This window comes from Nelumbo lutea, chromosome 7 (genome assembly GCF_056320005.1).
Source record: "Nelumbo lutea isolate HS-2025 chromosome 7, American lotus-T2T, whole genome shotgun sequence".
In the NCBI taxonomy this organism is placed as follows: domain Eukaryota; kingdom Viridiplantae; phylum Streptophyta; class Magnoliopsida; order Proteales; family Nelumbonaceae; genus Nelumbo; species Nelumbo lutea.
In genome coordinates, this window is record NC_142690.1 from 42,084,664 (window position 1) to 42,111,653 (window position 26,990).

The 26,990-nt window shown below is 38.2% G+C and overlaps 1 protein-coding gene across 1 annotated transcript in view; it reads left to right on the top strand.

Moving 5' to 3' along the window:
• Positions 1 to 26,990, top strand: part of LOC148846185 (Subtilase family protein) — a 93,875-nt gene that overhangs the window by 46,150 nt on the left and 20,735 nt on the right. Inside the window, exons 7-10 of the mRNA XM_088954696.1 lie at positions 10,175 to 10,457; positions 11,004 to 11,335; positions 12,418 to 12,688; positions 25,831 to 26,112. Of these exons, the coding sequence (XP_088810822.1) occupies positions 10,175 to 10,457; positions 11,004 to 11,335; positions 12,418 to 12,688; positions 25,831 to 26,112 (1,168 nt within the window). The remainder of the gene's footprint in view (positions 1 to 10,174; positions 10,458 to 11,003; positions 11,336 to 12,417; positions 12,689 to 25,830; positions 26,113 to 26,990) is intronic.

The window sequence follows — 26,990 nt, forward strand, 5'->3', positions numbered from 1 at the left end:
AGCTCCTAATCCCATTAGGAATTGCTGATCCAAATCATATTTGGATTAGAAGTCCCTTTAAGTGATAAGGAAGAACCCTTATCTTATCTGTAGATTATATCAGCCCTCTCCTAATCCTATTAGGAGGCTCCTAGATCTAAATCTTATTTAAATCATGGTCTCTCTGAGTGGATAGGGTCAAGGCCCAATCCTATCAACTGATTTAATCCCAGATCCGCCCCTCATTTAAACTGATCAATTCAGCCCAATTCGAAATGGGCTTTAGGCCCAAAAAGGTTGTGTGTTAACTTAGCCTTCCAAACTGCTACCCAGTTGGGCTTCCTTGTATGGCGTGGGACCCAAACATTGATCTACACATCAGCTACATGGGTTCGGTGAAGGGATGAGAGATCCATCCCATGGACGCCCAAAGATTGCGGAATAAGGGGCGAATTTCAAAAATTTTTCTCTCCCTTCAACTGGGAATCACATTCCCTACTTAGAAAATCATATTTTCAAGGATCATTCTTGAACCTTAAACTGAACCAGATCTGAACCAAAAGGAATAGGAGAGAATTATATCTGATACGGAGAAGTAATATCTCCCAACGAAGGTGTTCACGCCCAAGGAAGGATCCAAAGACTGCTCCCACTGAAGATGGCGCAGTGCAAGATGGAGCAGAATCAACAGTGTTCTTCCCCAAGAACTCTGTCCTTCGCAAGAATCAGTAGATGGGTACGTGAGCACAGCTTCCTTTTCAATCATTTCTCAAAGAACTGATGTCAAGATCCAATCTTGACTTCTCCCACAACTGGAGATCGAACTGGCAAACAGGGCGGCAAGAACAGGGAGGCGGCAAGAGAGTATTCGTAGGGTGCAGAATTCTCTCTTCTTGATTTCAGCACTAAAGAGGATCTGGTGTATATCTCCTAAAGGCTGCCGCCCCCTCCTTCTTTTTGTTAACTTAAAAGATCAGCTCCCAATCCCATTAGGAGTTGCTTATCCAAATCATATTTGGATCAGCCTTCTCTTCTAGTGATAAGGATAAACCCTTATCTTATCTGCAGATTAGATTAGCTTTCTCCTAATCCCATTAGGAGGTTTCTAGATCTGAATCACATTCAGATCTGGACTCTCTGAGTGGATAGGATTAAGACCCTATCCTATCTGCTAATCCATCTCAGAAGTCGCCCCTTTAATTAACTAAATAAATAGCCCAGTTCGAAATGGGCTTTAGGCCTATTAAGCTTATGTGCTCACTTAACCTTCCTAACTGCTGCCCAGTTAGGCTTCCTTGTATGGCGTGGGACCCAAGCATTGATCTACACATCAGCCACATGGGTTCGGCCCAGCCTTAGTTACAAGGCCTGGTCGAATACACTGTTAAAGACAATGCACCCCCTGAAACCCATCGAATGGTCTCTATGGGCCCAACACTTGCCCTAAGTGGTCCCTGGGCCAAGCCACCTTGTAACACCCAGGGACTGTGGGCAGATGCAAGATTAGCCCATCAGGTATTATCCTCAATGGCCTTACACTTAACCTCTCAGCCCTTAATGATCATACACTGCCCGACAAGAGAGGACCTCTCCCTCGGCTGCAAGGAACAGTGTTGCACTCTCTACTTATATGGATCCTGGGAATTAAAACCTTTTTGCAAACATTTTAGAAACCATAATATATACTTTTATATCTCATATAAAATATACTTTGCAAAACAAATCTCAACGGTTGAAATCGGCTGCCGGTAGTCTTGGTTTCCAACAGTGAGAGTGCATCCCCGATCATTACCTTTGTCCGACAAAGGGGCTGATCCTGTCACTATGATCACCCACTCAGATGAATTCTCGGATTGTCCCAACATACCCAGGTTTTGACCCCCGCTAAGGATCTCACTGATTGGTACATCAAAGACAGCCCGATCCGACACCTAGTGCAGTATCATAATCGAGTCTAGGGGTCGGGTGTAACCTTCCAGTTTTGCCCATCAATCTCCAAGGTCCAGGGCAATACTGGAAATCTGGTCCAGTTCAAAGATTCAATTAATCCCACACTGTATGTGCCTAGGGTCTCACCCTGGCAGCTGAGACAAGCCACCCCAACCGACTTGATGGCACCACAGTGTCAGCCTTGTCAGGATAGGTCTCCCCAGACCGACCCACTGGCTGTGAACATTCTAAGCTAACACGAGTCTCAATAAGTGTCCAGTGTAAGGGTATTACACAGAAACATACCAAGGGAACATGAATCAAATATGCACTTTTATTCATTTACAATAAACTCATAAAGTACATCAATTTTGATTGAAGCTAAGGGCATACAAAACTATCTAACATTCGGCTCAGTCTTTGTTACAAGGCCTGGCCGATTACACTGCTTTGGACAGTGCACCCCCTGAAACCCATCAAATGGGCTCTATGGGCCCAACACTTACCCTAAGTGGTCCCTGGGCCAAGTCACCTTGTAACACCCAGGGACTGTGGGCAGATGCAAGATTAGTTCATTAGGTAGTGCCCTCAATGGTCTTACACTCAACCTCTCAGCCCATAATGATCAAACACTGCCTTACAAGAGAGGACCTCTCCCTCGGCCGCAAGGAACAGTGTTGCGCTCTCTGCTTATATGGATCCCGGAAGTTAAAACCTTTTGCAAACATTTTAGAAACCATAATATATATACTTTTATATCTCATATAAAAAATACTTTGCAAAACAAATATCAACGATTGAAATCGGCTGTCGGCAGTCTTGGTTTCCATCAGTGAGAGTGCATCCCCGATCATTACCTTTGTCCGACAAAGGGGCTGATCCTGTCACTATGATCACCCACTAAGATGAATTCTTAGACTGCCCCAACATACCCAGGTTTTGACTCCTGCTAAGGATCTCACTGATTGGTACATCAAAGACAGCCCAATCCGACACCTAGTGCAGTATCATAATCGAGTCTAGGGGTTGGGTGTAACTTTCCAGTTTTGCCCATTAATCTCCAAGGACAAGGCAATGTTGGAAATTTGGTCCAGTTCAAGGATTCAATTAATCCTACACTGTATGTGCCTAGAGTCTCACCCTAGCAGCTGAGACAGGCCACCCCAACCGACATGGTGCCCCAACAGTGTCAGCCTTATCAAGATAGGTCTCCCCAGACCGACCCACTGGCTGTGAACATTCTAAACTAACACGAGTCTCATTAAGTGTCCAATTTAAGGGTATTACATAGAAATGTACCAAGGGAAATGAATCAAATATGTACTTTTATTCATTTACAATAAACTCATAATGCACATCATTTTGATTGAAGCTAAGGGCATAAAAAACTGTCCAACAGAATTCTATTTACCAAGCATGGTCATCTGAAACTTGAAGCCTATACTGATGCTGATTGGGCTGGAAATATTGATGATAGAAGATCTACTTCAGGGTATTGCAGTTTGGTGGTTGGTAATATTGTCTCTTGGAGGAGTAAGAAACAATCAGTTGTGGCCCGATCCTCCGCAGAAGCAGAGTATAAAGCCATGGCACATGGAGTCTCTGAATTGTTGTGGCTAAGGTCCTTAATGGAGGAACTTGGGATTGATCATGACAAACCCATGATGTTGTATTGTGATAATCAGGCTGCCATCAACATTGCTCACAACCCAGTACAACATGATAGTACCAAACATATTGAGGTTGATAGACACTTTATTCGAGAAAGAGTCTCTTCCGGTGAAATGTGTCTTTCATTCATTACTTCTGAAGGACAATTGGCAGATTTCCTCACCAAGGGTATTTCCAAGGCAAGGCTTCAACATGACACTGGCAAGCTGGGCATGATTAACAATTATGCTCAGCTTGAGGGGGAGTGTAGAGGAGATGAGATGGGCTGAATGGCCTGTAGGCTGTCATTCTATGTTATGTTTATGTTTTCCTCTGTAATGGGCCTTATTCTGGGCCCTTACTCTCATATACTCTGTTTTTGTAATTTCTTGCCCACCCAAGGACCTCCCTGTAATAATTCAAAGATTAACTTAATAAAATGTTTTAGAGTGTTAGAGGGAGGTTTAGTTCAAACCTCTCACTCTCTAACTCTCATTGGCGCCAGCCTCTCTCTCTCTCTCATCTTCTTAATCTTCTCTTGTTTGTTTTCTGGTTTTGCATCTAATCTCAAGCAGTTGTATACTTCAAGAGGGTTGTTTTCAACTTTCTCTTGTGTTGCTGCTCTTACTTCTCTTCTTCCTTTTTCTAATCTTCAAATTTACACCTAATATTTGAGCACTGATTTACATCTTCTTTATTTTCTTCACCTTCTTGTTTGGCCCAATCTCAAATAAGCCTACTCTTAATCTATAAAAACTTTTGAAACCATAATATTTCCGTGTTTTATGTGTGATTTCTGAAACATCTTATTTCCAGAGGTTTCTTCTTAATAACATAAGCTTTGTCCAAAACCATATACATCATATATGCTTTAAACCACAAAGTGTTTGACTAACATGACATGAGTGCCTTGAAGCATTTTAAGAATGCCTTGCCTTGAGGTGTTCCTTGGTGCATACAATGATTAGTGTAATGATTTCCTTGGACAATGGTTCTATCTAAACTTATGAAATAGCTACTACCCCATCATTATGATCAAACTTTTGATTTCCATCTCATGGGAATTCCGTATTTTCATTTAATGATTCCAAATTCTTTTTGCCATAACCACACTTAAAGCCTTGAGGCCACAATGACCCTAGTAGTTAAGTGTGGATCCACTATCTTGGATCAATACACAAAGCCGTGGGGTACTATCTCTTGAGTAGGGATTGCGATTCATGTTCTTGTATTGTGTCAAGACGAGGGTATTTTGGATACATGGGTTGACATGAATACACGACACAACTAATTAATCATGTGAAATTTTCAAACACAAAGACAACCTATTTATTACATAGGTGACATGACATGACCTGCATAACATGTTTATTTAAACAGGTCATTTTTTTTGTTGACATGACAGTCACATGACATGACCTGCATAACATGTTTATTTAAACAGGTCATTTTTTTTGTTGACATGACAGTCTTGATAGCCTATTTAAATCTATAATAAATGACACATATGTCCCGGATTAACACAAAATCAACATGATTAACCTGTTAAAATTAAACAATAAATAGATTTAAGTAGTAAAATAAACATTCGATCATCATTATTTTTATAAATGAGAGTAGCTTTATTAATTCAAATAACGAAAGTACAGTCAGCCTAGGAGGCGGCATGAGGTGTTACCTCCCCTGAGGACTGAAGCATCAACACTAAACATACACAAGCCTGAAACACAATTATAAAGTAGCCCAAAACAGATCTCCCCTTGACACCCCTTGCTTGGCCAGAGAATCAGCCATTGCATTTGTTGATCTGCTGACCCACTGAAAGCTGATAACCATATTTCTTGTCAGCCATTTAACTTTCTTTAACAAATCCCTTTTGCCCCAACAAGCTGTTTCTAGACTTGTCAGCCAGCCCACTACTACCTTGGAATCCCCTTCTACTATCAAATTCACTCCAAGTTGACTGGCCATCTGTATACCTTGTACCACTGCTAGTATCTCTGCCGTTACAAAATAACCAACACCCACTGGTCTTGAAAATAAAGACAACATGCTGCTGTCTTTGTCTCTCAGAATCCCTCCTATTCCAGATGGCCCTGGATTACCTTGGCAGCTACCATCAAAATTCAATTTTTCCACTCCATTCGGTGGGGGTTTCCATTCAGCTTGTGATTTGTTCTTTGTGGAGACTGTAGAAGCCACTGTTTCCCAGTTTCTCCTTAAGTCATCAAAGGAGTAATCTGCTAACAAGTGTGAAGATTTCAGCCATGAGACTGTCCTTGTCATTATGCATTCCTTGATTTTAGAAAGACTTCTTTCCTTTTTTTGAAATATTCTAGCATTTCTCTCCTCCCATAACATCCACAAGGTAGCGGCTCTGATACATTTCCACATTAGCTTCCCTCTTTTTGTCAATCTCCCAAAGGCTGCCAGAGTGAATAGCAGCTTTACTTCGGAGGGCAAGTTCCACTTGCACCCAAATAATGAAACAACCCAGTTCCAAATATTGGCAGCAAAAGAGAACAATATCAGCAAATGATTACAGTCCTCACCCTTCACATTACACAAAAAGCACCAAGTTTTTGGTGACAAACACATTTAAGATTTCTTCTTTTGCAAGTTTTCCATAGTATTTATCTTACCATAATAGGCTTCCCAACAGAACATTGGTATTTTAGGGGGTATTGGCCTTGACCAAACCTCTTTAACGGGGAAGACTTGAGAGGAGGAGTTGGAGCAAAGGGCTTTAAAGAAAGATACACAAGTGAAGGAGCCAACCAGGTTTAGAGACCAAACCCTTTTATTTGGGTTAGGGGGGTCCAAACACACCGAGTCTAGAAGCAACAAGAGCTCTAAAACACAAAGAAATTCTTCATCCCTTAACCCTTTTCAAAACCCAAAATCCTAGTTTAAAGCCAAAGGGCAAACCAGGGGGAAAGGAACAATGAAATGGGTTTCTTTTTAAAGAGGGAGATGGAATAGAGAGAAGGGAAACAATCTTTTAGGGGTTGAGTGCTCACCCAAATATCTTCCCAAAAAAGAATGGAGTTTCCAGAACAAGCATCATACCTTACAAGTCTGAGGAATTTGGGGAGAATGCCAGAAATAACCTTCCAAGGTGTTGTGAGCAAAGTCCTTCGGGATACCCCTGCGTCTCAACCTGATTCAGAATAGCCATGGATACTCTTCACTACTTCATGCCACAACCTCTCCCTCTCTAGGGGCCACCTCCAAAGCCACTTATCTAAAAGAGCTTCATTCTTACTCATCACATTCCCTAAGCCTAGGCCTCCTTTTTTGCTTTGACTCATCACCTCCCACCTAATCAAGTGATCTTTTTTCTCTTCCCCAGGTTCCCATAAGAAGTACTTCATCAGTTTTTCCAACCTCTTTGCCTCCCTTTTAGGAATTCTAAAGACTGACAGGAAGTATAAAGGCAAGTTGGCTAAAGTTGCTTTAATCAAAGTAACTCTACCCCCCAAGGAAATATAGTTTTTCTTCCAAGCTGCCAATCTTTTTTCGAATTTTTCCACCACCGGGTTCCAGAACCTACTTTCCTTTGGATTTGCACCTAAAGGAAGTCTTAGATAGGATAGAGGCCACTGAGGCCAAGTGCATTCTAATGAGGCTGCTATAGACTCCATCTCCTCTTTGTTCAAATGTATTCCCACAACACAACTCTTCTCAAAATTTGTCTTCAAATTTGAGGCCCTCTCAAAGTGAATTATTAAATCCTTCAGATTCCTTACCTCTATCAGATCACAACCTTCACAAAAGATTATTATGTCATCTGCAAATTGAAGATGGGTTATTGAAAGTCTATCTCTACCTATTCTCCACCCTCTTAAAGATCCGGCCCTATCCGCTTCTGAGAGAAGTCTACTAAAACAAATTCATGAAAACCTTTCAATGTCATCCTTACCTACCATTAATAGTATTTCATCCAAATATAGTACAGACCATTATCTCTAAATTAAAACATACTTGAAACATTGGGTCGTAAATAGGTGATTTTCAAGTTTAGTGGATCAACCCAAAATGGACACATTTATTAATTGTGATAAACAGGTTGACCATAAACATGGTTAAGGTAGTAAACCCAAACACACTATGTCTCGTGTTCAAGGGTGTATAAGAGAAGATAAAATAAGTGGTAAATTGGTGGTGCTTTTGGATCAAGAAATTTGTCCGAAGGAGTTTGAGTGTTTTCTTGATAGTCAAGTGGATATCGTTTGTCAAGATACTGAAGAAGAGGTGGGGGAAGAAGGTGTTGATGCCAGGGAGTTGATCAAGGAATCTTTTTTTATGCTGAAACTGATCTAATTGTCACCCAGAAATTGCTAACAGTCAATCTGGAATGCTGAAATAGGTCTAGCAATCACCCAGAAATGCTGAAACAAATCTAATAATCACCCAGAAATTATTGTCAATCAGTCTGGAATGCTGAAACAGATCTAACAATCACCCAGAAACTGCTGACAATCAGAATATTAGGGCTAAAATCAGAGAACTAATCGTAGGACTAGGAAAACCCTAGAAAAATAAAAAAATTTCAGCCACTCCATCCAGATACTCTAATATGTTTCTGATTGGTGTCAATCTCAAAGAAAAACCAAAATTTAATCTTATTACCAAAGGACAAGTCATACTTGATATGATTGAGAGACAAAGGGGGAACACCATGTATTGGCTTTCAAGGGTGCAAACGGTAGCTTTGTGCATCAAACTAGCATCCCAATCATTCTCTGATAGCCCATGAATGCTAGTCACTTGCTTATGCCAAAGCTTTTCATTCTTTGTGGGGTACCTCCACAACCACTTACCTAAAAGAGATAGATTCTTCTTACTCACATTACCTATTTCCAAGCTACCCTCCTCTTTAGTTCTACTTGTTTTTTCCCAACTAATCAAATGAGTTTTCTTCACCTGTCCTGGTTTCGCAAAAAGTCCCTCATAATCTTCTTAATCAAAGATAACATTGACTTGTAACACAAGGAGATTTGCTAGGGTGGACTTAATCAAAAGCTAGTAGATTTGGGGTTGGCACCCAAAGGTAAGCCCAGATACTTCAACGGTCTATCATCACACATTAAACCTCAACTCTTCTAAATGTATTCATGCTACCAAACTCTTGTCCCAATTGACCTTCAAGTTAGACAATCTTTCAAATACCTCACCACTAACTTCAAATTTTCAACAATTGACTATTCATCCCATCACAAAAAGTAATTATATCATCTGCGAATTGTAAATGGGTTACCACAAACCTCTCTCTCCCCACAGTCCACCCCTTCAAAAATTGCATTCTAGTAGCTCTTGAGATCAATCTATCAACACATCTACAACCAAAGTAAAAGGAAAGGGAGATAAAGGATCACCTTGCCTAAGACCCCTCATTGCCCCCAAAAAGTCCCTCACAAATCCATTAATGATCACTGAGAAATGGTAAGTTTGTAAACATCCCTTAATCCATTTACAACAAAATTCTCCAAATCCACAATTCCTCATTATGTTAAGCAAAAACTCCCAATCAACAAGAGCATATGCTTTCTCCAGATCTAGCTTATTTGCCATTCCCTTTCTCCATCTTTTTTGTGCCTCTACACATTCATTAGGTACAAAAATCTGATCCACAATCTGCCTTTCCTAAGATAAGTGCCCCTTGAAATTGTATGATAATCGAAGGGGTATTTGATGTTATATTTTATATTTTTTATATAAATATTACAAAATGACTCCTATAATACATGTTATATGTGATATTTCATATTTCAAAATATAGAAAATAATTTTTATACACATTGTATGATATATAATATAAAAAATGTATATTCAATATTCTATACATTAAATTCATAGGCCTGGAATTAGGCCCAGCCTGGACTGGGCCTGGGCTATAGCCCTTAGAACAGGTGCTAAGCCCAGCCCAGCCTGGCCCATGATCACCCGTAGGTCCCACCTTAAATGTCATCCTAGGGATTCCATTTCTTCTAAGATTCAATTATTTTTAGGGTTTTGCATGAAGATAGTTCATAACAAAGAAATTACAGAATAAAACAATTCGTCAATAAAAAATTCAATGTCTACATAGTGGCAAAAATTCAGAAAAATAAATTTATTCAGCTTTTTATGCAATTGTGCCCATTATGAGAATTAGAATAACATGCAACTATTGAAAAATGAAAATTACAAAGAGATCCTTTCCTACTGAACACTTTATCAAAAATATCCCTTCACATTATAATAGCTGCTTGTAGATGAAAGTAAATTGATACCTCTTTCTTTGTTATTGATATATCAGTCCCTGGATATTATATTTTGGGCACAAAGAAAACATTTGTAGTAAATACGATGAACAGTCCAGAAAAGTGTTTACCTGTCATGTGCTTTGGTTCTTTTAGTTTTTATATTTCATTAAACGCTCTCAAATGGTAGGTCCTGACCTCCCAAGACCCATGCCATATGTAAAACTGAATAAATGAAGACAGGTCATTGTGTTGTAACATACATTCCTTTTCCTAGAATGTGCTTGCATATTCAAATATTAAGTTATTCCTTAGAGGCAGGATTGCTTTTGTACATAATTGCTTAACTGCTATATTTGGTTGCATTGCAGGCAGCTCAGGATGGAGTGGATATTATAAGCTTATCAATTACTCCCAACCGGCGCCCTCCTGGTCTTGCAACTTTCTTCAATCCCATAGATATGGCCCTACTTTCAGCTGTGAAGGCTGGGATTTTTGTTGTACAAGCAGCAGGCAATACTGGGCCCTCACCCAAGAGTATTTCTTCCTTCAGTCCATGGATCTTCACCGTGGGTGCCTCTGCTCATGACCGGATCTACAGTAATTCCATAGTTCTTGGCAACAACATAACCATTTCTGGAGTTGGGCTTGCACGTAAGTTTGCCCTTAAAATCATGGAAATAATTTCATCTGGTATTGTATCTGGCAGCTGTACAGCCTTTTATGGGTAGTTCAAAGATAAAACTTGGTGCAAATTTTAGTGATTAGGATTAATATCTTAATACTTAAGTATCCATTGGCCCCTACAACAATTTGTATTTTGACCTTATTTGGTTGAGAATCCTAGAGGTTAGGTCCATGTCCAGTCCACCTTTTACCTTGTTTGGTTGATCATAATTCCTCAGAAGCTATGAAACACCATAAACAAAAAATATTATTATGATAATGTTACATTAGTGTACTGTACTGGACTTGAAACAAAGAAGCACTTCTGTGGATTTTGCAGAGGAAACATGATATGTGGAGATAGGAACTCAGTATTGTTGGATCCCGTCCATAATTTTCATAAAACGATTAGTTGTATGTGAAGATTCTTTTTTTCTCTGATTGATCCAACAACTGCATGTTTTCCATGTTCCCTTCATGCAACCCTGTGCCTTGTTTCTAAAAATATATACTGAATTTTATATTTATCTTCAGCGGGAACAAGAAATACTACAACCTACACGCTGGTTTTGGCACTTCATGCTTTGAACAATGAAACAACGGATACCAATGACATGTACTTGGGAGAATGTCAAGAGCCCACTAGCTTGAATCGTGATCTGATCCAAGGAAACCTCTTGGTCTGTAGCTACTCAATTCGCTTTGTGCTTGGGCTTTCTACCATCAAACAAGCCTTGGAAACAGCTAAGAATCTCAGTGCAGCAGGTCTTGTGTTCTACATGGATCCTTTTGTTATTGGATTCCAGCTTAATCCTATTCCAATGAAACTGCCTGGTGTAATAATTCCATCACCTGATGATTCCAAGGTGAGCCTTTCTGGTAATTATAAATGATTGATTATAGAAGTGTAAATATTAAAATTTAGCTAGAAAAGTTTTCCAACTCATTTAGACATAAAAATCTGCATACAGTCTGAATTGTTTGAAATTATATTTCCTTTTTCTTATATTGGATATTTATTATGCATCTTTTTAGCAGACAAGCATATCTACATTATATACATTTTTGTCAGAAACAAGCTTATCCTCTAGTTATGTCTCTGGTGCTATCTATTTCATGATTTTGCATTGCTTTGGGTTCACCATAAGGTGAATTCAAAACCAGCTGATTGTGGGATGGACAGAATTTGAGCAGAGCCACTAGTATGGATTGGTTGGCCACCTGTACTTTGAAAACTTTCCATATCCTTCCCATTTAACTACACTTTGTTCTTGTTATGTTTTTTATGGTTTCTTTCAAATTTTGTCAATTGTTGAGCAGATCCAATTAGGGCTGTGATCATATCGTATGTACCTCCATTGAAGTTCAATCATAATTAATAAAGATTTATTAATTATTCCATGTTTTTAAAACATTTCCCCAATTTTTAAAATTTCCAATTATCTTTGCAATACTAATGAAATATTCCCAAAATTTCTCAATCTCTATGTGGCAAAATGTCCATCATTGTAGAAATTGCAAATCATGGGTCCAAGTAGAAAGCTCTAAAAGGGGAAGTGGAAGAGCAAAGAAAACATGGTCCATAGTGGTAATGATCTAAGGACTGAGAATTTTAGAGAAAACATAGCTCTTGATAGAGCACAATAACAAGACATGATCTGTATTACCAACCCCAAATAACTGTAATTAAGGATGAGCTGAGTTCAGTTGTTGAACAGGTCCACTACCACAAGTTTAGGGTTCTGCTCTCAGTAAATTCTTTTATATGGAATATAAAAATGTAAATTAATTGATATTCTTATACTACCAGATGAGAATTTTGTCCTTTTTAAAAATTCTCAAGTTTGGGTATTGGGTCATGGTTATCACTTATGACTTCAAAGATGGATGCTGGCTTTTCTTTATCTATGTATGCTTATAATGATGCCTTCATTTATCTTTTGAGCAGATTTTACTACAATATTACAATTCCTCCTTAGAGAGAGATGCTGTTTCAAAGAAAATTGTCAAATTTGGTGCTGTTGCAAGTATATTAGGAGGATTGAAAGCTAATTACAACAACTCTGCACCAAAGGTTATGTATTATTCTGCCAGAGGACCAGATCCAGAGGACAGTTTCCTTGATGATGCTGACATATTGAAGCCCAATCTAATAGCTCCTGGAAATTTCATATGGGGTGCTTGGAGCTCTGTCGGTGCTGATTCTGTAGAATTTGAAGGTAAATGCAATAAGCTTGGAATGTTAAATGCATGTTGACACACATTAATGATTTATTTAGCACAAAAAACAAAAGTGTTTATAAAGGTTTTGGATCCATGAACATATCTAAATGTTATTCATGTATATACACCATATTCTTGTTTTGATACCGGCTCGGTGTAAAAAAAGCAAGATAGAAAAGAAAAATAGGAAATACAATAGAAGGATATTTTAAACACCAACAAAACAAAAATAAAAGAGAAGAATATATAGAATTACATTGTTTGTGCATTAGCCTACACCCACAGAGTATACCTGTAAAATTTCTACTATTTCTCAATCAACAATTACAGCACAATCAGAAAGCTAGTATTTTATATAATTGAACTTGGGTTTCTATATGATGCCCTATTGTAGGGAAAATTTTCGCATAATTTCCCCCCAACATCTTCTTCAGTGCTGCCCAAGTATTTTGTGTAGGGGATTCTTCACTTGCTTAGGCAACCAGTCACCAAGCCTAGAAGCCTACTAGTCGGGCCATAGACATTTACTTGTTTCTATAATTATATTTTATTTCATATTTTTCATGAAATCTATAAAAGAAGATTGTTGAGTGAAAAGGCAATAGGGTTAACTCAAACCTAGGTCTTATTTGTTAAAACAAACAAGAAATGCCAACTCTAGCAGAAGATGACTTTGTACAATAGCTGGATATATATATATATATATATATATATATATATATATATATATATATATATATATATGAATTTTTGGACTTGTACTCCCCCTGTCTAGGTAGCTTGTTGGGGCCCAGCCCAGCCTACATGGTAGCAAAAGAACACAAAAAGGTATGCTGTATTTTGATTAGTTCAAAATATTCCTAGAACCAGTCTCTTAGCCAAAAAATTAAGGTATGATTACAATTTCTTATTTTTGGAACAATGTCTAACCTACGAATTTGGAAAGTGATAGAATACTCTCTTATATTGAATAAAAGAGCATAGAAGAGAAAGAGTCTAGGATTGCCTGATTCTCATGTGACAGAATTCTGTAGGTCGAACAATAATAAAAAAAATTAATAGTCAAACATCAGTTCTGCTCAAAAAGCCCCTTCTCCCCCAACTCCTTTTATAATAGGGAGGGGTCAATTATAATGGACTCCAAAAAGAAAAAGGAAACTGACTTGAAATAGGTAACTAATACTGACTTCCAAAAAGGACTTCAAATCACTTAGACTTTTACTAGGACTGGTAACCATAAAGTTGTTTAACAAAACAGATATTTGTCATATGAAGATGGAGAAAAGTACTAATGCAGTAAGAAGATTTATAAGACAGAAAACCAACTAAACGGTGCAAGCCTCAAAAGTTTTTGCCAGGTTAAAAGTTGGGAGTATTTGGAGCAGGATTAAAGAAGGGGAAGAAGATAAAGAAAGTCTCTCAGACGAGAAGTAAGATCTCTGTTCTAGTTAGCGGACAGGATAAGAAAATGGATAAAGCTTGAGGTTAAGTTTGTTATCAGAGGGTTGGGTGGGTTCAGGTTGTTTTTTCTTATGTGTTTTATGGCAAGGGTTGGATGGTGTGGGATATGCAGTTTTTTGGATGCTTTTATTTTTTCTAGTGATTGGTGGAAAGGGTCTCTGTGATTTTTGTTTGTGTTGTATCTGGTCTTTCTAAGTTGTTTTGAATTGTTTGTTGGGCTGTTTTTTCTGTTTAAAGGGTTAATTTTGTTAGGGTAGGTTGGTAGTATTTGGGTCTGTGGGTGATTCCTTATTACCCTGTTGTATTCTCTTTTCCCTTCTTCATCTATAAAGTTTATTTTTTATTTATCTTAAAAAAAAACAGATATTTGTCATATTAATAAACTTGACAAAAATTGAGCTTAAACTGATGGGATGGCTCAGCTGGACCGTTTCCAATTAATGGACTTTCCCTCTTTGTTCTTCTTTCTCCTTTCATATACTTTATGTAACTTTGGATGCTCCCTTTTCTTAATAAATTTTCAGCTTTTCAATATCTAAGGGATGTATTACATCATTCGCACCCACTTCAAAAGAATTCATCATCGAGTTCTCTTCATACTCCTCATAATAAGGTGACAAATGCTTCACATTAAAAGTACTATCGACTTTAAGCTCTGGGGATAATTCTATATGGATTAGCTCCCATTTTTTCCAGAATCTTGCTAGGACCAATTTTCTTGGGCTTCAATTTGTGATTTCACCAAATGGATACCTTTCCTTAGAAAGATAGATCCATACTTCATCTCCCACTTCAAAATTTTTTTCTCTCTGATGCCTATATTTTGTGCCTTGTATCTAGCATAGATTTCTTCAATGTTTCCCTTTACTTGCTAATGAATTGCCTTCAGTTCAGCAATGGCATCTTCAGCCTTCCTGTTGCAGTGCATGAGATTTGAAAAAGGAATAAGGTCAAATGGCTTTTAAGGATTCCTCCTAAACACCACTTCAAAAGAGGAAAAACTAGTGGTTCTATTTTTTGAGCAATTGAGCTTGAATTCCAGATTTAGTAGTGCTAAATACCACTTTTTCTAAGTCTTTGCATGGGCCCTAAGCATGCTCCCTGGAGTTCTATGGACAACTTCAGTTTGTCCAACAGTTTGGAGATAAAGTGAAGCATAGTACCAAGTTTCTGCCAAATAACCCAAAAGGTGTTCATAAATTTAGAGTCCTTGTCATTTGCATCATGGGTTGTTTTACATGGAATGAAGTGAGTCATCTTTCAAAATCTGTCCACAACCATAGAATTATTATCCCATCCTCCGGCAAATTTAGGCAGGCCAAGAACAAAATCCAGCAATATCAACCCAAGGATAATATGGAATAAGTAAAGGTGTGTATAGACTAGCATTAAAAGGATTTCCCTTGTCTGTTTGACAGATGTGACACCTTTACACATACTAAGAGACATTTCTTTCAAGGTTTGGACAAAAGAAATGCTCCCAAATTAGTGCACGTCTTATCCTTCAAAATGTTTAATTTATTCCTCCATAATGAGTTGTCATAGAAATGTGTTAGGAATGCACAAGCAATTTTCTTTAAAAAGAAAACCTTGGACCAATAAATAATCTTGATTTTCTCCTGCTTCAACATGATCAGCCATAATTTTCTTGAAGAACTCATCCTCCATTTCTTGCTCTTTTAATAATTCAAACTCAAGTACATCAACCCACATAGAGCTTAGAAGAGAATGTCTTCGGTCAAGGCATCAACTACCTTATTAAGAGTCCCAGATTTGTGCTTGAGTACAAAAGTATAATTTTGGAAGAAATTTACCCATTTAGCATGTCTAGGGTGCAATTTATGTTGCCCACCAAGGTATTTCAAGGTCTCATAATCTGAAAGTAGCACAAACTCATCAACATAGGTAGAATAATTTAGTAAAGAGGTAAAGCCCCGGTCAACTTCTCACTAAAATACCCTCAGATTATGAGACCTTGAAATACCAAGTCAAACAACTTGTTAAAATCTGGAAATATTAAACAAGGAACATTTGTGAGGGATGTTTTGATATCATTAAAGGCCTTTTGTACATAAGATGTCCACTCAAAACACCCCTCTTCATTAAATCATCTATAGGTGCCATACTAGTATTGAAATACTTGACAATCATCTATAGAAGCTAGTCAACCCATGGAAATATCTCTCCTTATGAATGTTGCTAGGTGCCGGCCACTTGAGTATAGCTTCAACTTTTACATCATCCAGCTTCAAGCCTTACCTAGAAATTTTATATCCCAATTTTTTATCATCCCAAGGTACATCTTTTTAGGTTAGCAAAGATCTTCTTGCTTCACAATTCTTCCAACACCTTAAAGTGTTGAAGGTGTGTTGGAAAATCCTTACTATAAATAAGAATATCATCGAAATAAACAAGAAACTTACCAATCAAGGGTCTAAACATTTATCCTCCTCATAAAGGAATTAGGAGTTTTGGATTGACCAATGCTTGAAGGTGATCTTTCATTTCCAAGTTGGATTTTGATTTATGAAATACTTGATCTTCCACTCTTCAAGTCGATCTTATAGAAAATGGTGGCACCACCAAGTTGATACAACATTATCATCTAATTCTTAGAATTGGGAATCAATATTTGATAGTAGTTTTATTAATGACTCTACTTTCAACAGACATATGCCAAGTACCATCTTTCCTTGGGATTAATAGTTGTTGGAAGATTTCTGTAATTATGTATTATATCTGATTATGTGCTATTTTAGGTAGTTGAGAGATTTGTGAGCTGTACAAATTTTTAGGAATCAGCTTTATCTTTCCTTTAATTAGGGAGATTTATTACCTAGTTTGTATCCTTTAATCAGGGAGATTTGTTACCTAGTTTGTATCCTTTAATTAGGGAGATTTATTACCTAGTTTGTATCCTAGAGAGCTATAAATTTCGATGTACAGAAGCACAAATGATCATCCCATTCTTCATATCTTTTTGTCTCTTCTTTATGGTATCAGAGCAGAAAAGACCTAGGGTTTGTTTCTGCGTTTCTGTCCCTAAAAATGTCTGAAGTCACGTCCAGCTCTCAGCCTTCTCAGCCTGAGCCCCAGATTGTCCGGAATCTGCCTGAAAATCACCTTATTCAAATCACTACAATCCGACTAAATGGTGACAATTTTCTCCGGTGGTCACAATCTGTTCGCATATATCTCAGAGGGAGAGGGAAAATTGGCTATATCTCAGGAGACACGAAGAAGCCTGATGTGAAGGATCCAGCCTATGCTGTTTGGGATGCTGAAAATTCCATGGTGATGACATGGTTGGTTAACTCCATGACTGAAGAGATAGGTGCAAATTATCTCTGCTATTCTATAGCCAAGGAATTATGGGACAATGTCTCACAGATGTACTCTAATTTAGGGAATCAATCCCAAGTGTACAAATTAACTCTACAACTCGGAGATATTCGCCAAGGTGAGAACTCTCTAACTAAGTATTTTAATTCTCTTAAGAGAATTTGGCAGAACCTGGACTTATTCAACGATTACGAGTGGAAGTCACCTGATGACTGCATTTATTACAAGAAGATGGTTAATGTTGGCCGAGTCTTCAAGTATCTTACAGGTTTAAACGTTGAATTCGATGAGGTTCGTGGTAGAATTATTGGAAGAAACCCACTACCCCCAATCGGTGAGGTATTTGTATAAGTACGTAGAGAAGAAAGCTGGAGACAAGTGATGCTTGGAAAGAAGGCTACAGGTACAACCGGACCTGTGGAAGGGTCAGCCCTGATTATTTCCAATGCCCAAGTGAGTCGAAAGTCAGCCCAAAATCAGCGGGTTGGAGACAAGAATAACCTGTGTTGTGATTACTGTGGGAAACCTCGCCATACCCGAGAGAATTGCTACAAACTACACGGGAGACCATCAAATTGGAGGGTGAACAAACCTGGTGAACAGAATATGCCTACAGCAAACGAGGCTGAATCATCCCCATTCAGTAAAGAGCAAATAGATCATCTTCTTAAACTTCTAAAATCCTATTCGTCACCTAATATTCCTATCGGGCCTATGGCACAAACAGGTAGCAATTCTTTGGCACTCTCAATTCTAGGAAAATCTGGTCCTTGGATCATAGATTCAGGGGCTTCCGATCATATGACAAGTTGCTCTAACCTATTTAGTTCCTATTATCCTTGTTCTAGTATTGAAAAAGTGAGAATAGCTGATGGTAGTCTTTCATCTATTGCTGGCAAAGGAAACATTAAAATTTCAGAAAAAATTACTCTGAAATCTGTTTTACATGTTCCAAAACTTGCCTGCAATCTTCTTTCTGTCAGCAATTTGTCGAAAGATACTAACTGCTCCATTCTTTTTCTTCCTACCACTTGTGTGTTTCAGGACCAGAACTCGGGGAAGACGATTGGAACTACTAGAGAGATAAATGGACTCTACTTCTTTGATGAAACCACAACTGGTAATAAAAAAGTTCATGGTTTAAGTAGTACGAGTTCAACCCCTGTCTGTGATCAAGTTATATTATGGCATAGAAGATTAGGGCATCCTAGTTTTCCATATCTCAAACATTTGTTTCCTAAATTGTTTAAAGGAGTTGATTTGTCAAAACTTCATTGTGAGGCTTGTCATTTGGCTAAACATCATTGCGTTTTATTTCTAATAAAACCTTATTTTGCTTCAAAACCATTTTATTTGTTACATAGTGATGTTTGGGGCCCATCTAAGGTTAACACTCTTTTTGGAAAAAAATGGTTTGTGACTTTTATCAATGACCATACAAGGGTATGTTGGGTTTACTTGTTGGAAAGGAAATCAAAGGTTGAACAAAGATTTAAAGAATTTTTCCTAATGATTGAAAATCAATTTCAAACCAAAATTGGTATTCTAAGATAAGATAATGGGACTGAATACTTTAACAAATACTTAGGACCATTTCTAACCGAAAAAGGTGTTGTCCATCAATCAACTTGTGTGACACACCACAACAGAATGGAATTGTTGAAAGAAAAAATAGGCACCTTCTTGAGGTGGCTAGAGCCATCATGTTTTCTATGAATGTACCTAAATATCTCTGGGGAAATGCTCTCCTAATTGCATGTTACCTGATAAATAGAATGCCATCTCGAGGTTTAAAATATGAAACTCTTTTACAGAATCTGAAAAATTGTTTCCCCACATCTCGAATAACTACGGATCTTCCTTTAAAAGTGTTTGGTTGTGTCTGTTATGTGTATATACCAAACGTTTTTCGATCAAAACTGGATCCAAAAGCTGAAAAATGTGTGTTTCTTGGTCATGCATCTAATAAAAAAGGGTACAAATGCTTTAATCCAGTTACAAAGAATTTTTTTGAGAGTATGGATTTACATTTTGTTGAGGACCAACCTTTCTTTCAAAAAAATTCTCTTCAGGGGGAGAACATAAGTAAGGAAGATATTTTTTGGGAAACTTTACCTATTCTAGAAGAATTTATACCTTTGATTAATTCTGATAAGCAAGTTTCAGAACAATTGTTGAAAGAATGGAACCTAGTGATAGTACTCTTAATCTAAATTTGCCAGATACTACGTTATCAGAGATAGGGGGAGAAGTACTTCAAACGGATTGCAATCCTCATCCTGAGCTCCAGTTTTATACCAGGAAGAGGTTTCACAAAAGTACTATTGTTCTAGTTGTTCCTACAACAGAAGTCCAATCCAATTTGCCGAGTGAAGGTCCTACAACTCAGAGTAATCCTTCTTCTACCTCTATTCCGTCTTTATCTAATGATTTGCCTAATCTGTCCTCTTCAAATCTTGACATTCCAATTGCATTAAGAAAAGGTACCCGAGCTTGCACAAAATATCCTATTGCAAAATACTTGTCATGAGAAATTATCACATACTCATAAAGCATTTGTGTCTAGGATTTCTAATCTGTATGTGCCAAGAACTGTTCAGGAAGCATTAGATGATTCGAAATGGAGGTTAGCTGTGATGGAAGGGATGAATGCTCTTAGAAAAAGTAATACGTGGAGTATTACTGATCTACCCCATGACAAGAAGGTGCAAATGGGTGTTTACAGTGAAGTGCAAGGGTGAAGGAAGTGTGTTGAGATACAAAGCAAGACTCGTAGCAAAAGGATTTACCCAAACTCATGGTATAGACTACCAAGAGACTTTTGCTCCTGTTGCTAAAATTAACTCTATCAGAATACTTCTTTCTCTTGCAGTTAATTTTAACTGGCCACTTCGTCAGTTCGATGTCAAGAATGCATTCTTGAATGGAGACCTAAAGGAAGAAGTATATATGGACCTACCACCAGGATTTGAAGAAAGTCTTGGAAGAGGCAAAATTTGTAGGTTAAAAAATCCCTATATGGGCTAAAGCAATCACCAAGAGCTTGGTTTGAACGATTTGGGGATGCAGTAAAGCGGCACGAGTTCTCACAAAGTCAAGCTGATCATACTTTATTTTTCAAGCACTCCACCGAAGGTAAAATAGCTATTTTGATAGTGTATGTAGACGATATTATCATGACTGGGGATGATTTATTTTAAATCAACAAGTTGAAGAATAAGCTTGAGGCTGAATTTGACATTAAAGACCTGGGAAAACTTAAATATTTTCTCGGAATGGAGTTTGCAAGGTTCAAGGAGGGAATCTTTATCAACCAACGCAAATACATTCTTGATTTGCTCAAGGAGATAGGGATGACAGGTTGTAAAGCCGCAGAAACTCCAATGGACCCAAATATGAAGTTAAAAGCAGTAACAACAAATGAGGTGGTTGATCGAGAACGTTATCAAAGATTAGTTGGAAGACTAATCTATTTGTCACACACAAGACCTGACATAGCCTTTGCAGTAAGTGTAGTAAGTCAGTTTATGCTTTCACCTGGACCTACTCACTTCGAAGCTGTGTTCAGGATTTTGAGATATCTGAAAGGAACTCCGAGGAAAGGACTCTTATTCAAAAATAGGGGTCATCTCCAAGTCGAAGCCTACACAGATGCAGATTGGGCAGGTGATGTAAATGATAGAAGATCTACTTCAGGTACTGCACTTTGGTAGGAGGGAATTTGGTCACCTGGAGAAGCAAAAAACAGAGTGTTGTAGCAAGGAATAGTGCAGAGGCAGAATTCTGCTCTGTTGCACATGGCTTTTGTGAAGTGTTATGGATCAAAAGGCTCCTAGAAGAGTTGAAGGTTCCTACACCAACACCTATTAAAGTCTATTGTGATAACAAGGCAGCTATTTCCATAGCTCATAATCCAGTTCTACATGACAGAACAAAGCATGTAGAAGTGGATAAACATTTCATCAAGGAGAAGATAGACAGTGGTGTGATATGCATGTCCTACATACCCACCACGAGCCAAGTAGCAGACATTCTCACCAAAGGGCTTCCTAGGGCACAGTATGAGAACTTAGTTAGCAAGCTTGCCATGAGTGATATATTCATGCCAGCTTGAGGGGGAGTGTTGGAAGATTTCTGTAATTATGTATTATATTTGATTATGTGCTATTTTAGGTAGTTGAGAGATTTGTGAGCTGTACAAATTTTTAGGAATCAGCTTTATCTTTCCTTTAATTAGGGAGATTTGTTACCTAGTTTGTATCCTTTAATCAGGGAGATTTGTTACCTAGTTTGTATCCTTTAATTAGGGAGATTTGTTACCTAGTTTGTATCCTAGAGAGAGCTATAAATTTCGATGTACAGAAGCACAAATGATCATCCCATTCTTCATATCTTTCTGTCTCTTCTTTAATAGTGTTAGAACTGCACAAGGACGGATGCTTTCTCAAATAAATCCTTTGTTGACAAGTTCCTCTAGTTGTATCCTCAGTTCCTCATGCTCTCAAGGAGTCATCCAATAGTGTGGCATGTTTGGAAGTCTGGCTCCTGGCAGGAGATCAATGTGGTGACGGATTTTCTTCATTTGAGGTAGGCCAAAAGGTAAATCCCCGTCAAAGGCATCCTCAAACTCCTTAAATCATGGTTCAAAGTATTGATACACCTCTGTGTATCAACAGAGGTGTATTGGTACTTAAAACCATGTGCTTTTATATATATTTATTTTTTCAAAAGTTGGTTTTTATATGTATTTTTATTAAAAAAGGGGTTCCCAAAAACACCTGTAAACAGGTATTTTGGAACCCAAAAGATACGATACGATACGCCCAATTGTGTCAATACATTGAACCTTGCCTTCAACAAAGGCTGCACATGTTCAAGTATGCTGGATTCACACTCAATTTCCTTCTCAAACTTTGATATGGAAAGGGCAAACAGGAGATTTTGGAGTTCTGGGATCTTTTTGATCCTTAGCTGGAAGCAAAACAACTTTCCTCACATTATAAAGGAAGGAATATGTGTTCTTCCCATCATAGATAGCTTTCTGATCAACCAAATCAGCTTGTGAGATACATTCTAAGCAAAACAACTATCTGGCCTCCAGGCAAGCAAGTGGTGGTGAATTTTTTTTTGATAAACAACAGAAGCTTTTATTAATAGATATTAATAGAAAAAGATACAAGAGGAAGGGTAAAAACTCTTAACCCTCCCAATCATTACATTTCAGTTTACAAAATTGCCCAGAAAAAGTTGACTCTTCCCACCCCTTGTTTGGCCAATGAATCTGCCAAGGAATTGGACTCCTCTTAGTCCATTGAATCTTGACTTCCATGTTCTGAGTGAGCTGTCTAACTTTCTTTTTCTCATTTAGAAATTTCCACAAACTAAAATCGTCCTTCTGCAGCCAATTGATATCCAGCTTAGAATCAACTTCCACTATCAATTTTCTGATATTCAACTCTTGGGCTCTTTTTAACCCTTCCAAAACCGCCAATATTTCAGCTCTAAGAGAGTCCCCCCATCCGATAGAACCGGAATACATGGCAATAATTCGACCTTCTCCATCCCTGAAAACTCCCCCTATACCTGAAGGGTCTGGATTTCCCTCGCTACTGCCATCAAAGTTTAGTTTAGTGAACCCCAAAGTTGGAGGAGACCAAATTGGGTTAGATGAAATCTTCCGTGGAGCTGACCAAGCCACTTCTTTACACTTCCTGATGATGTTTCTCCCTTCATAGGAGCGTAGAAGGACCTCCTGTTCACCAAACATGGACCATAATCCCCTTGACTTATGGCATCTTTCTCCTCTTGTTCTTCACCACTAGGTGCTATTTCTTCTTGTTCATCTTCATCCAAAAACACAATCTTTGAGCTCCATCATAAAAAATGACAAGCTGTCTAGCCCAGCATTATGCTCATACATGTCCAGGTTTTGCATTTATGACATACCATGTCAAACCTGGTTTGGTTGGGCTTTGGACTAGGACTTTCAGGAATCTATCTGCTGGATTGGGGTGGGTTATTGGCTGACCAGGTTTTGCATTTATGACATACCATGTCAAACCTGGTTTGGTTGGGTTTTGAACTAGGACTTTCAGGAATCTATCTGCTGGATTGGGGTGGGTTATTGGCTGAATTTTGAGATTTAGTGAAAGAGGATAGTATTTGAAGTCTGGGTTCTTTTATGGGATGTTGCGGGCTTATAGGAATGTTAAGCATACCATTTTTCTGAGAACATTGCCTTTTGGATGGCATCAGAAACATTCATACTTGTTTGGACATGTAGTTCTTTGTAACATACCTTGCAAACAGATCCTCTTGGCTTTCCCTCACTTTAAGCCGAGCAACAAGTTTGTGGATCTCTTTCATGTATACCTCATAAACTGTATGGTTGCCTCGGGACAACTTGAACCTATTGGCTATAGCTTATCTGTAAGTAAAGGGAAGAAATTCTTCATTCATTAGTTGATTTATATGTTCCCAAATCTTCATCTTGGAAAGTCTCCTTGCGGATAGTAATGCCACCATGCAACCGCTTGTCCTTGATTCTAACAATGAGATACACTTTTACATTAGGTGGAATAACTTTCACCTTGAAGAGATTGTCAATAACATACATCCAAAGTTCCAATTGAAGTAGCACAACACAGAAAGGTAGACTGTATTTGCTTAACTCACCAAAAATCATGGAACAGGTCTCCTATCCCATAATTTTAAAATTAGAAAAAGCTGGAATCCTCTCTTATATTCAATAAAAGAGCAATGAAGAGAAAGTCTAGGATTACCTAACTCTAGTATACAGAATTATGTAGGTAGAGCAGTAATAAAAAAATTAATAAATTAAATATCAATTCTGCTCCAAAAGCTTCCACCAACCCCTCCTTTTATAGTAGGGACGAGTCAATTACAGTAGAACTCCATACAGAAAAAGGAAGCCGACTTGCAATAGAAAACTAATTCTGACTCCCAACATGAACTAAAACTCAAATTAGTCTTTTACTAGGACTGTTAACCATAAAGGGCACCCCAGTGCACGAGGCTCCTGCGAATGCAGGATCTGGGGAGGGGACAGATGTACACAGCCTTACCCTGCATATACAAAGAGGATGTTTCCAAGATTTGAACCCTGGTCACCCAGGTCGCAATGGAGCAGCAACCCAACTGTTGCACCAAGGCCCACCCTCACTGTTAACCACAAAGCTGTTTATTAAAACAGATATTTTCCTTACTTATCAATTTGACAGAAATTGGGCTGAAACTGATGGTTTGGCTTGGCTGGCCCATTTCTCCTCTCATATACTTTATGGAACTTTGGATGCTCCCTCTTCTTAATAATGTTTTCAACAATATTTTTAATAGTGTGGAAAACATTCCAGCTGCAATCCTGTGGTCCATTTGGGCTGAAAGGAATAGTAGAATCTTTTGTAATAGGTATAAGGATGTTGATCATGTAATTCAGAGAACTGTGGGCAAGTTGATCTCTTGGATTTCTACCTATGGGGAATTCAGGTTTCAGTCATGCTCCTGGTGGAGGTTGTAATTTTGGTTGCTTTCAGACTGCCTTCTTGGGTCTGAATTGCAGCCTTCTTTTGCTTATGATGAATAAACTTACATTACCTTTTCCAAAAAAAATATACTTTTAATATCTAAGAGATGTACATACTGCATCACAACCAAATTTGACTGGGCTTTCAGTTTAGTCTGGCCTGGACCGTGTTGAGCACTGGCATAACAACATAGGTCAAACTCCCAAGTGCAGTTGCCTGTTCCCACACCAAGGTTACCATTCATAGCTTCAGTGCCTAAATAACCGTAGCCCTTCATTTATCGCTTGTAGAGATCCTAGTCACCTAGAGTCCACCTTGGACAAATATGTAACAAGGACACCAATATGTGTCCATTGAATTTACTCTTATAGTAATGTTCCTACATGATCTTGGGAACCCTTGACACTGTACTTTGTAACTTTCCTACCTGTATAACAATATGAAGAATCCAACTTAGCCTTCAAAGCAGACAATTGGATATTTTCTGAAACTTCGACTTTAGTTTTTACTATTCAAGGAGCAGCCATACTGCATTTGGCATGAGCTGTATTACAAAATTTTTTGGTACCCTTTGAGTTCCCTAATTATTACATGGATGAGTTTTACATCATCAGTCATGAAGGACAGAAAAAGTCTTTCCCTTGAGCTACATGGTTTACCTTGTTCCTATTTACTTGAGCTACAAACCTAATGATACAGATACACATAACTTGAGTTTTCTTTCTATTCGGAAATTCTGAATTTTCCTTATGATCAATTTTAATTCCTTGCATTCTAATTAATTGTACCAGGTGAGAACTTTGCAATGATGTCTGGGACAAGTATGGCTGCTCCTCATGTTGCTGGACTTGCATCACTGATCAAGCAGAAGTTTCCAAATTTTAGTCCATCAGCCATTGGTTCAGCACTTTCCACAACAGCCTCTCTCTATGACAATAATGGCAGTCCTATAATGGCCCAGCGTGCATACTCCAATCCTGACCAAAACCAGTCGCCGGCAACACCCTTTGACATGGGCAGTGGCTTTGTCAATGCAACTTCTGCTCTAGACCCGGGCCTAATTTTTGATTCCAGTAAGTTCTGCTTTTTTTTTTTTTTAATATATATAAATTTGGATACTATGTATTGGCCTCACAGACCAGCCCAAATTGAACTCTGGTTCTGGTCCTATTATCTTCAGTTTGCCTAGAATTTATAAGGTTCAGAGGTTGGGGCCAATGGCCAACCATCTTTTGCTGGTTGCACACATATGTATTGTTGTGAACCTGGTGGAGACTGCCAGTGACCTGAGTGGGTATTAGGGCAAGCATCCTCCTTATCTAGTGCTCTCAAATTTTATACCATTAAAGAGATCATGTCAATGGTCACTGTATCCACTTGGTACACAGTTCAAATGCACAAGGTCATATTGATCACTGTTAGGACCTCTAAAGATTACCTAGATCAGTTGGATCCTAAGAGGCTCATGGATCTCATAGAGATAAGCTTAATTTTTCCTAGAAACTTTGTGAGTTGCAGATTTGGTCCTAAACAACTCATCCCTGAGTTTTATAGTGTTGAAGGGTAAATAGTGGAAGGCCTAAAACCCACATTATAGGAAAAATATCCAAGCTTGAAAAACAAAGATCAGTCAACCATTGAAATGTCAAAGTGGATGAGATTGAACTTTAATGACCAGTTCTCTAGATCTGGCTGACTTTCTTGAAGAACCTTTTTAAATTTTTCTTGCTTTTTTAGCTCCATTAACATGGGGTTTGGATGCCTTGAAAAGGTTGGCAGCTAGTAGCCGTCAATGTCTTTATTGTACCCCTGCTTGTCTTTTGAGGATATGCTCATAAAAATGTGCTTGAAATTTTTTTATTGTCATTGGACATTAATCAAATTCTTACCACTATCCATGAATAAATGAGACCTCTAGCTTTCACTCTAATGCATCAGGATTCACTTGATG